The sequence below is a fragment of the Coregonus lavaretus genome (genome assembly GCF_964263955.1).
Source record: "Coregonus lavaretus genome assembly, chromosome: 10".
NCBI lineage: Eukaryota > Metazoa > Chordata > Actinopteri > Salmoniformes > Salmonidae > Coregonus > Coregonus lavaretus.
In genome coordinates, this window is record NC_139997.1 from 56,999,392 (window position 1) to 57,012,179 (window position 12,788).

The following is a 12,788-nucleotide window of genomic DNA, read 5'->3' on the forward strand; positions in this document are numbered from 1 at the left end:
TTAGAAAAAGTTAAGGGGTCTGAATACTTTTTGAATGCACTGTAACTAAGGGGATAAGAGTAGAACCTATATCAAAAGGGTGTTTGGGAGGTGGATAGCTAAGCCTAGACATACTCATCATTTATCTCTTCCTTTCATCCTCGTTCACCAATTAGTGTAAATTAGACCTGCTGTCCTTTAAGAAATGAGAGAGAGAGAGAGAGAGAGAGAGAGAGAGAGAGAGAGAGAGAGAGAGAGAGAGAGAGAGAGAGAGAGAGAGAGAGAGAGAGAGACGCAGGAGGCAGCAGCAGCAGGGCTCTCCCCTCCCCATCGCCATCCCCACCTAGCATAATGATGCTAGACCTGCACGGCTTGCATCAGGCCTGCTCACCTCACCTGTGTCCTAGCAACAGTAAACCTCTCAGCCCCTTGGATGCGGTAGGTCTGTGAGCGAGTGTGTTTCCAAACAAAACACAAGGATTATAAAAACACCTTTGTGGCAAACAAGTGTCTTTAGAGGAATGGACGAGTGGAGAGATACAAGGACAATTGGTGGGTGTCAGTCTTTCATGATGTAACAACGGCCCTGTGATTGGCCCAGTAGTTCTTTACACTCGTACCCGTATACGGGTTCAAAATAGCAGATATGGACACTGTGCCTAAATTGGAACGCAGTGGCTGTACAACAACATGCTACTCATGACGTCAGAGCTCAAGGTCTCATCTTCACAGTGCAGTATTGGTTTCGACTGACAGCGATTCTGAACGTGAACACCGCGTGTGACAAGACGTTGCCCCGATCCCTCCCACTAATTGGGCAACTTTTGCAAATGTGTTGTTGTCTGAGTTAGGGAAACGCTGTCATTAAAGAGGAATTGATGTATGTCGAAAGATGAGACATTGAGAATTATAATAAATACCGCTTTGATGTCATACAAGCCAAACACCCGTGAGTCCAAATGTGCACTTCCCATTTCCATATCATAAAACTCGTAATATAGTGTCAACGTTTATGATCACTATGTTTGATGTACAGTTCCAAGATGACATGGCCTTATACCCTGGGTTGTCCTGAACAGAATGAGCCGGTTTGTTGTATTGTGAAGAACTTTGGCGGGGAACACGCATCTGAATGCACCAAAATTAGGATCTGCTTCTCTGAATTGCCTTGTGAAAGCCTAACACTGTAAGATCGTATTTAGTAATTTAGCTAGCTAGCCATGTTGGCAATAGAACACGCTTTCAAATGATGCCCACCTGACCAGATTGCGATTTATAATGGACTGTTTTTGGAATGTGTAAACAACAACAGTAATTGTGTAGGCGGGGATGCAGGGCTGTGTTCCAAAGACAACAACTACAAGTCTGCTTGCTCTAGTTCCTCAACAGCACAGCTAGGAGAGCTCAAAATAGCACCTTATAGTTGAAGACTCTTCTTTGAGTCATAAAGGTGCATTAAAATTACGTAGGAACTGTGCACACTTTGGAGAGGTGTGTGGCCACTTGGAGACTCCAGTTAGTCCTCTCACTCAAACCCTTGTCAATTTTTTGTCTTATGTTGCACCTACCCCACATTTTACAGGAATAGTCGAGTCATGTTACTGAATGTATCCAGAGTATTTACAGATTTCGTTATCAACAAATGTGGCGAAATGTACAGTCAATGTAAAATGCACATAAAGACGAGATTAGAACCTATATCGATTCCTCTTTGCTACCATGGTTTATGCATACGCTTTCCATATTTCTTCTGTAAGAAACATTTCAATTTAGTCCTATCCCACAAGTGTATTGGGTTAAGAGGCATGCTGCTACGCAGACTCAAACAGAGACTAGTATTCAACTCTTTCAGAGCATATTCTTTGTCTTGAGTCTCTGAGAGAAGTTCTCTTCAAATACTAATTGTGGAGTTCAAAAAAAGGACAGATATAATCATTTTTTAGACACTTATGGAAGAGGGAAACAGAAATAACCTATATTTGTCTGACTGCTGCGTTTTCAGATGCATTAGTGCAGATCTCCCAGGTACGTAAACAGAGTCTGGGCCTCTCTCTGTGTAGTCTGTGGCTATGGCTGTGTCTGCAGTGGAGAGCTCAGCTGCAGCCGCCCAGATTTGTTTGTTTGTAAAAAGCCACGGTCACATTTCTTTCTGCAGCTTGCACGCACGCACAGGGGCCGGTTCTGCTCAGAAGTCCAGGCCCACTGAGTATTGGCCTGGCCCGGGGGCTGGATCAGAACCGCTCAGCCCGTAAAGCCTCGAACCCCATCCCCGCGCTGGGATACAGAGCACTCTGCCTGCTGAGTGGTGACCTTGCCTCCCTCCCTCGGTGTGCCTGAGTGCCACGCCATGCGAAACATAATCCCACAGGTAATGGGGGAGTTTCACCACGCACCACACACCAGTGCACACACACAGCCAGCTTCCACCCATGGCTGCCCAGAGACAATGAGACAGCTCTCCCTCTCTCTCTCTGTTTTTTCTCCCCCTCTGTGTGTGTCTCTCCAGCTTTGAAAAGGACAAACGTGTCAACGCAATCTCACAGTGAATAAATATATCCACAAACATTGCAATTCCAAACAGTGAAGCCCTGAAAGCAGGGTGAAGTCGACCGAAAACCACATAGGCTTGGCCACCACAACTAATGTATCGGTTTCCACCAAACAGAGCCCTTAATACAACACATTCAGGCAACCCCCCCCCCCCACAGGAGATTGGCCTTAGCTGTTATTATGTGACATTTTAGTCATTTAGCAGACGCTCTTATCCAGAGTTACTGAGCTCTCCACTGCAGACATGTTATATATATATATATTTTTTTTTTTCATACTGGCCCCCCGTGGGAATCGAACCCACAACCCTGGCATTGCAAGCGCCATGCTCTACCAACTGAGCTACACGACCACAGTGAGGCTCTTGATCAGCTCATCAAAGCCCTTTGATGTGTTTGCTCTTATTTTCCAACCCTCCTGCAGTGGGCTCTGCTCCCTCTCTCACTCTAGCGCTCTACGCCTCAGTATCGACTGTGTCCACAGTCCTCTGAGGAGCAAGGCTTGGGGAGCGACAGGCTCCCTCTCTCAGCCTGGTGTGGGGAGCTAACAGCAGTGCTGCGATGACTCACAATCAGCATGTCAGATCTGAACACTGCCTGAGAGGCCTCATTCTGGCTATAAATCGTTACCTCACAAAACAAAATGCTCATAGTAAATATTGTGGGATGAAACCGATCACGGAGTAAGGCTAGAGTAGGTTGAGTGTTCATATAGCCTGTTCTTTCAATGTGCTTCATCCACGGTCATACATTTGTCATGAGCATGAATACATATTCCATTTTATAATAACCAACATAATATGCAAAACGGCACGTACTGATTCATTGTGTGTCAAATGTCAAGCTAATTATGATATATGTGCAAGGTTCTAGCAATTCCTTTTCCATGTCAAGTATCTATGAATTTTAATATCATTATTTTGATAGGCCTATGGTACCCTTGATTTTCAGGTGGAATATTTTCCAGTTCATTCCCAAACAGCTGATATGAGCCAAGCCAATCTGATAGCAGATAGCATATCACTATAACAAGGGGGCCTACAGTACTGTTCTGAAGTGTACCGTTGCCTACCTATGAAGTAGGAGAGCAGCACGGCCAGCAGGACGGCAGCAGCGATGGCCGACACGGCAGCACATTTCCAGCTGCAGTACTTGGAGGGTTTATTCAGCTTGAAGGAGCTCCTGGAGAAGGTGTTTCTGGGTAGCAGCCGCGGTGGGGGGGAGTAGACGGTCCCAGACGTCAGGGGGTACCCTGGAGACGAGCTGCTGAACAGGGGAGTGGTCCCAGATGGGGTTTTAAACAGGAAGTGCCTACAGCGAAGGAGAGAAAAGGGAAAGGAGAGAGAAAGAGGCGGACACACAGAGTTACAATCAGCTGCTACAGGGTCTCTATTGCCAATAGAATGTGCAAATTGTGTTGGAGTGAACAGTAGCTTTCAGAATATAATGGGACATCTGGAGCAATGAAGTGCCCCTCTATATTCTACCAGCAATTATTCACCTGCATTGATTTTCTTATTCACGCTACTCAAAGCGGTCTAAGGACACTGAATTATACAGCTAAAAGCATTCAGAATATAAAGATGATCTCCTTCCTGGCATTTCATTATTATACTCATTATCATGGTTAGTGCTTAGGCTAAGGATAAAAATCAACTGCTTCTTCGTCATCAGCAGTCTAATTTCTACCCGTCTTGCACGACAACAACATACTGCATATATACCAATGTGAAGATTAGTAAATACTGTAGCTAAAGGAGTCCGCTTCAACAGTATCTCTCCCCCAGCACCTCATTGCCGTCGGTTTGACTCTGTGGGCCGTGTCCAGTGCCCAGCTTGGCTACGGGCAGACCCCAGTGCCAGGCCAGTGCAATGCTGGCCTGTGCCAGGTGGGTGGCAGACCCCGCGGGGAGGTCTACGAGGAGGCAGATGGGATGGGGATGAAAGTGGAAGACAGTTGACCGTGCCGCTTTGATGCCGGTCGGAAGCTCTCACAAGCTGCTGCCCCACACTGAACCCAAAAACACTCTCCTCTCAGATCTCGTTCCACAGCTCCAGCCCGGACTGGGAAGGAAGTCCACAACCCCCCGCATCAATCATCATGGTGTCACTCCTCTCTCGCCTCAAAAAACTCAATTTCTCTTCTATTCACTCACACACAACAAAAGGACAGTTTCTTCTCCTCTCCTCAATTGGAGAAGTAGTGACTAGATCAATGGTGCATATCTACCAATTACGCGTCTCAACTCCTGAGCTGGTGTCTGACCAATCCTAGCCGTAGAAGACTGACATCAACACGAACAGGCTCTCCACAGCCCATCTCTCAACCAACCGAAGAACCGATGGAGAACACCAAGGATGACTTGTAACAAAAGGTCTGGGAATTAACATTAGAAATAAGTAGGAAATCTGTCAAAGATGTCTGTTAAATCGACTATATGTGTTGTAAAGGGAAAGAGCTCTTCTTTGAAGTAGGTAAGGGGAAGCAGCAGAGAGTAACAAATGGATTGACCGTCAATTCTCAATTCACCGGTTTGGTGGTCTGTGTCCAAATGACAGCGTCAGCTCAGAAATAATTTCATGGGGTGAGAAAGGAACAGAACGACTTAGATATGAGTGAGAGACAAAGTGAGGAGGAGTGAGAGAAGAAAAAAAAACTGGTTGTATGCACAAACAAGCTGTAGGAGGCGTGCGCACATCTCATAACTCAAGGTCTTACCTCGATGTGTCTCGCTCAGTCGTTACATTTCTGATCAGTCTTACATTGGGATTTACATGCAGGCAAGGTCAACTGTGAAACCTGCTCAAGGCAACAGCCTGTTTTCATAGCCATTTTGATTGTGTATCGGCATTCCTCACCCTGGAATAGTGATGATAAAGTGGGCTGACTTGCCTGTCTACCCAATTATCAGTTAATATCAAATGATGGCTCGCTGATGAGATCAACTAATCCCAAGGTCTGCAACATGTGACCTAATAATCAACATTCAATTCACTCTAACAATCTCATGTGAAGTGAAATAAACACCTTCAGGAATGGTTTGTCTGAACATAATATATTGAATATACTGTATATGGCTGTATAGCGGCGATCAAAGGGATGACATCCAAAAATATGATTGATATACGTATGTTTGGTTGATCCCCATTTTGCTTGTGTTAAATATGAGTTCAGCCTAACACGATGCACATATGCTGACTTTCCAGATGGCCATTATGGTTCCTCAGAGTATCACCCTCTATACCTCCTCATCTGTATATACCAAAGGGGGATGAAGACAGTGAAAAGAGGTGTCACCGCGGCAACCTGAGAAGGTGTTACACTGGGAGCGGCCCCTCCTGACGGCTGTGTATGTGCACTAATGAAAACATGGCTGAGGTTAGCGCCCTGCCCCTTACCCTGGCCTGCCCGCCGACACTGCCTGATTAATGACCTGTCCCTTGGTGACAGGCAGGCGGCTGGCCACGGCCATCACGTCACACCGTGTTAGTGGAGAGAATATCCTCTCAACTAGATGCATGTTAATTGCACCAGAGCAGGCGGCAGGAAAATGAATCCATAAATCAATCATATTTTATTCACCAGGGCACAAGTCGTATAGCCGTCGTCAGAGATAGCTTTGGCAAGCACACAAGAGATGAGATGAGTTGGATGATATCACAGTTGATAATGTGTGGGTATTACCACCTGAATGAAACAACACAATATTATCACAACATAGAAGAGCATATAATATTCTCTGTCCTGACATGACAAAGAAGGCCGTTTGTATCCAAATCAGTCAATAGTAAAAATAAATGTCCTATTCAGCAGTTATTACATTTTTAAAAGAGGAGAGCCAGCATCAAAGCTTCATTTGAATAAGAACACCCCAAAAAACTATTTTCTTTCAGGTGAGACTTTTTGCCTTTTTGTTTATTTATTTTATCCAGATGTTAATCTATCATCATTTTAAATAGCACTAATGGTGAAAGTATTTTCTTTCCTTCCTGCTCCTGTTTGTAAATTGGCCACAACATGCCACTCAGAGGAGTTTATCCCACACAGACAGTTAAACAAAACCACAGATGAATACAAACCAAGTCAAACAGAACAAAACAAAACAGCAAGACAAAACTGTGTTCATAGTCTCTCTTTCACAGTAAACACTTCTCTCATCCTGGGGGAGGGCGTGTAAAGCCAGCGCAATTAACGAGTAAATGGAGATTTTACAGATAATGAACAGGAATTCAACTGGAGTCTAGCTCTATTAGTATTCTACCAGACATGCCAGGACATAATGGTAAAGCTATCAAGGGCAACAGAAATGTAGCATAAGAATTTATGTAATGAACCCTGTTTGGCATTCAAGGCACGGAGGGCTGAACTGTTGGATGTTCTGGTTGCTTCTCTCTCAATACCAATACCTCCAGAATATCAGGCAGGCAGGGCCAGGTCTGTCTGCAAGGTGCAACCACGGCAACACATTGAGCTGGGTGCTAACACACTGAACCATCCTGACCATACCGACGGTGCCAGAGTCAGTCAATCTAATCTAATAAAAAGCAACATCAAAAGGTTCGGGAGTTGAACCCCCCTAGTGTGGCTGGATCATTTTGTTTACTACCTTCAGAAGGAATTTAAGTTAACTCTTCAAGTGACCTTGCAATTGTGCAATACATTTAATTGTATTTATGTAGTGTATTGCACCATGCACTTTAAGGGACCACAATAAAAATAAGTCATTGACTTTATTTTGTTATCCCAGACTAGTTTTTAAAATGTATGTACTGTGTGTGTGTATATGTCATTTTTTTTTAAACTGTCAAATAGAATAGAATCAATCAACTTTTGAAGACTTCCACAACAACAAAACTAAATCTGACAGGATAGCAACCACAATGCCGCAGTTGAACACAGAGAAAAATATCTTATTCTCAGAAGATGTCTCTCCTAGACAGATCTCACAGTTAAGAAACTGGGTCTCAGTGGGGTTGAAACAGTGAAAAAAGGCATTTCACATTAGGTCTCCATTTGGAAATTGAACAAGCTACAAACACTACCATTTAACATGGCAGCCATTAATAGTGCATAATGAATTTCAATAAAGATGCCATGAACATGCTAATACAGCACCATAATAATCAGTGGCTTGTTCTTCATATTACATGAGCAGACTGCTCATGAGTATTGTCTAATACATACAGTAGTAGGGCTCGGCTCATACATGCACATTGAGTAAATACAGGCTATGCATTCTGTTGTTGAGAATATAGGGAGGAACACCTATAGTCCTACAGCACCATTGCACAGGTGGCCGCTACTCGCTACACTTTGTGATTTTTTATCTCCCCCAACCTGTTTAATTTCAGGGCTCCTCAGCAGAAATCGACTGCTGGAGGAGGACATTCAATCTGCAGATAGAGAGAGAGAGGAAGAGAGTGAGAGAGAGAGAGGAATGGTCCAGACGTCTCAAACAAGCCCATTGGGATACAGGGAGAGAGCGGACCGGGCAGTGACTCAGCTCACCTCTCAGGATAATGGATTTTTTATTATTTCATTTCAATTCACAATTTCTGGAATGTGATGAGACTGGACCCTAGAGTATGACAGATTTACAGTGCCTTGCAGAAGTATTCAGACCCCTTGGATTTCTTCACATTTTATTGTGCTACTAAGTGGGATTAAAATGGATTTAATAGTCCTTTTTTTGTCAACAATCTACACAAAGTACTCTGTAATGTCATTTTTATATATTTTTTAAGATAAATAAAACATTCATAACTAAAATATAGTCACTGCATAAGTATTCAGCCCCTTTGTTATGGCAAGCCTAAATTAGTTCAGGATTAAAATGTGGCTTAACAAATCACAGAATAAGTTACATGGACACTCTGTGTGATATAATAGGGATTGAAATGATGTTTGAATGACTGACCCTTCCTCTGTCCTTCATACATACAACATCTGGAAGGTCCCTCAGTCAAATATTGAATTTCAAGCACAGATTCAACTACAAAGACCAGGGAGCTTTTCAATAGCCTCATAAAGAAGGGCAGTGATTGGTAGATGGGTAACAATGACACATCAGACATTGATTATCTCTTAAGCATGGTCAAGTAAATAATTATGCTGTGGATTATGTATTAAACCAAACAGACACATCAAAGATACAGTCGTCCTTCTGAACTGAGCTGCAGGACAGGGTTGAAACTGCTAAGGGATGTTATCATGAGGCAATTTGTGATTTTAAAATAGCTACAGTTTAATGGCTGTGATGGGAGAATACTGAGGATGGATCAACAACATTGTAGGGACCTAAATGAGTGCAAAGAAGAATACAAATACACAGAAAAAATATATATTCCAAAACATGCATCTTGTATGCAACAAGGCACTAAAGTAATACGGCAAAAAACACAGCAAAGAAAGACCTACAACACAAGGCCAAATCTACACCAGAGTTGCTTACCAAGAAGACAGTGAATGTTCCTTAGTAGCCAAGTTAAAGTTTTGACTTAAATCTGCTTGAAAATCTATGTCAAGACTTGAAAATTGCTATCTAGCCATGATCCCCAACATCTTGACAGAGCTTGAAGAATTTTGAAAATAAGAAATGGGCAAATATTGCACAATCCAGGTGTGCAGCTCTTTTGACTTACCCAAGAAGAATCACAGCTGTAATCGATGCCAAATTTGTTTCTAACATGCATTGACTTATGCAACAACTATATTTTAGTTATTACATTTGTATTAATCTTTTTTTTAAATGTACACATTTTTCTTCCATTTTGACATTAAAGAGTATTGTGTACATTGTTGACAAATAATTACAATTAAATCCATTTTAATCCCACTTTGTAACACAACAAAATATGGATCCTTTATAGATAACATCGATGTCACCCTGAACATTTTTGCTGCTCATTTATGCACTCTAGTTCCATGGCACATAAAGACTAGGGCAAGCATTTCATGAGGGAATTATATAAAATATTGTACTATGACAGTGGTTTTCAAACTTTTCTTGCCCATGCAAACTGGCGACCCAGGTACCCCCATCATATGTTAGCAAAAAGGTGAATGATAATGGCAAGTATAAGTAATATATATTTTTTAAATTAATAGATTTGGTAGACAGTTTCATTATTTTGACCACCCCACAGTTAAATTGGAAGAGGAAGTGTCAACTCTAACATAGCCTATTAGCTAGAAAGGTAAAGGTATCTTGGCAGTGGCGAGAACATTTAGCTGTTTTAAAGGTAATTGTCTGCAATTCTTCAAATCTTTCCATTGAACTGCGGCAGATTTGAAGTTAATTTCCAGCAATCCTACACAGTTTGGCATGGAGCTGAGAGACAATTCTGCAGCTTTAAAGCTAATTTCCTGCAATTCTATGCATTTTGCCATGTCTAATGCTGTGTTCCTCTGCTCAAACATTACAACAAAATCAATGGGCATGTGCCCTGAATGCCATTTTTATTTAATTTTGGATTTTCCTTGACTGTCTAGCTTTTATTCGATTCTTAGTTTTCAAAGATTGTTTTATAAAAAAATATATATAGTTCAATATCTTTTCTGCATGCTTTCTATCTGGTTTTGGTCGTTTAAGTTGACACTGAAACTGTTTTTCCATCCCAAAAATGACCACTTAGACGGCCCGCCTAAGAATTTTATATACAGAAGAAAAACAGTAATTAGCTCCAATGACTGTAATTTCCTCCATATTAAAGGGATAGTTTGAGATTTTGGCAATGAAGCCATTTATCTACTTCCCCAGAGTTGGATGAACAACGCTCTAATGCTAGTTAGCATTGGTTCGTGAAACTACCTCTAACTTATTTCATACTGGACGCAGAGAGATAAAACTGTTATCTACAATGGTATTATGTTGTAGCTAGCGATATTCATATTTTTCATATAAAAAATCCCAAAAATGTATTCAATAAAATTGCGGACTCCTGCAGTACCTCCTAGGGGTCCCCGGACCCAAGTTTCAAAACCCCTGCACTATGTTATGTGTCTTTCTACTGTAGTCATGTGCAATATGGTAAGCTTACAGTTGATTTGCTCCATTGCAAAAAAAATGATTTTTCCAAGCCAAACCCAAGTGTGTGTGTGTGTGAGTGTGAGTGTGAGAGAGAGAGAGAGAGAGAGAGCATGTGCGTGTGCGTGTGCGTGTGTGTTTGAATGTACTGTATGAGTTATATTATCTCCAGCAGTGGTATGATGGACAGCATGGCAGGTGGTTCCAGGTCACAGGGTAAAGGGTCAGGTCCCAGATGAAATGCTGTTTTGTGCCTATGAGGGAGACTCTATAAAGACCAAGCAGTATTAATGGGTGAAACTAAGTAAAAGTGCTAGCGCTGCAAGACGCCCTAGACAGGGGCATCTGAAAGACAAAGAATTATGAACTGAAGTGTGTGAGGTCAGGCCCATATGCCCCGACAGAAGCTATATTAATCTGCCTGCTGAGAACAGGCAATGAGGGGGCAGGGAGAGAGGGAAGAGAGAAGAGGAGACACAGAAGGGGGGAGAGGAGAAAAGGGCAAGGAGCACTAGGGGGAGAAGATAGTGAGGGAATAGACGCAGTGTTTTTGTACTGTTTTGTTTGTATTTGGCGTTTGTGTGCATTTGTGTGAATGTGTATGTGTATATAGCTGTCTGTGTAAAGTGTAGGACTAGGAAGAGGAAATTGGGTTGCTGTCCACGGTAGAAAGGGAAGTCATAAAACCTAATAAACTAACTAACAAACCACCATACTGGAGACGTTTGGGGAAACGTCTGGCCTAAAAACTCATGCTGCTAGGACACCAAATCAGGAAATACAACCCTAACATCCTGAACACTGTCTCGTTATTCCTGCGTATCTCAGCTAACATTATGGAATTGAGAAACATTGATAAATATCTATACTGTGCACAGTATATCATCATTTGGAGTTCCAATAGTATAACTCTTTTTTCAAACTGATTTCCTCACTCAGTAGAGGCATGCTGGCTGTGACTGGAGAGGAGGGAGCAGGTAGATGAAGGCGCCCGGCAGTAGCAGGAGTAGCAGGAGCTGCGCCTGTGCTCCTGGTGAATAAAACATCTAAAGAGACACGCCCTGTAGTCCCGGCCTCATGAATTGTGCATGCGGCGTGTTTGGGGTGTGATCTGGGAACATAGAGGAGCGACCCACAAACCAGCAGGAGCCGGGCAATCACACACCAAACAGAAGACAGAACAGAGGGAGAGAGGAGGGCACCAGCTTCCATCTACCAGAACACCAGAGAGCGAGAGCAGCAGGCAGGGCCTCTGCCTGTGTGCCAGTGTGGCTGTGTGGGAAGATGGGCAACGGCAGGAGGGGGTGTTGAGTTCAGAGCTCTAGCAGCTGGGCAGAGGGCACCCACAAACCTGACCAGAGCCTTTAGGTTTAAGGTAAAGACCTTTGTCACTTGGATAAATATGTCCAAACATGAACGGATGGCAGACAGGCAGGGAGACAGTGTGACTGACCTGGTCTCCAGGGGCACGCTGCTGTTCAGCGCCCAGCTGTCCTGGAGCTGGACTGACTCTGGCGTGGAGGGGCCCTCCCCGGGGGCCGCCGAGGGGGCATGGGTTGGGCCGCGGCGGCTGGCCAGGGTGTTGCGGTTCAGGGAGTTGGCCGACGACTGGTGGTGGTTGTGGGGAGGAGGGAGCGGCGGCCGCAGAGACTGACTGTGGTGGTTGTTGGGAGGACCTGAAGGAGAACACAGGAACAAATTAGGGCTTATTGTTTGACAGGAATGGTGTTCTAGCGCATAGTGTATATTTCATTTGTTGTAGCCTTGACGGTGGCTTTTTAAAATGTGTACTACTTCACAGCCTGTTTTGACTGATTTAATGGAAGCATTTTCCATTGACAGTGATGTATGTTTGGATGCTTTAGTTTCATATAGAACATTTTTCATTTCATGTGTTACAAATTGCTATATGAGATCCAAATACGAAAACACCTCTGAAGAAATAACTAAAATTGTACAAGTATAATATTTTACAGACTAAATCCAACCTCCTGTAGAGTGACCAATTTTGTGTATGGACCACCCATACACAAAAAATGTATGCACACATGACTGTAAGTCGCTTTGGATAAAAGCGTCTGCTAAATGGCATATTATATTATTATTATTATTCCTCAACTAAAAAAGGGTAACATATAAGACAATTGAAAGCTGTGAATTATAACTTTGTGAAAGTTTAAAATGTTAATTATGATTAAAACTACCCAAATATTGGAATCAAGTGTTTACTTTT

General features: G+C 42.9%; 1 protein-coding gene across 2 annotated transcripts in view; it reads right to left on the reverse strand.

The window, feature by feature from the left end:
• Nucleotides 1-12,788, reverse strand: part of LOC311136024 (teneurin-2-like) — a gene marked incomplete at both ends in the record, with an annotated part of 210,857 nt that overhangs the window by 35,377 nt on the left and 162,692 nt on the right. For both annotated transcript variants that reach the window (XM_084170087.1, XM_084170088.1), the window contains 2 exons: nucleotides 3,601-3,839; nucleotides 12,009-12,231. In XM_084170087.1, the coding sequence (XP_084026213.1) occupies nucleotides 3,601-3,839; nucleotides 12,009-12,231 (462 nt within the window). The remainder of the gene's footprint in view (nucleotides 1-3,600; nucleotides 3,840-12,008; nucleotides 12,232-12,788) is intronic.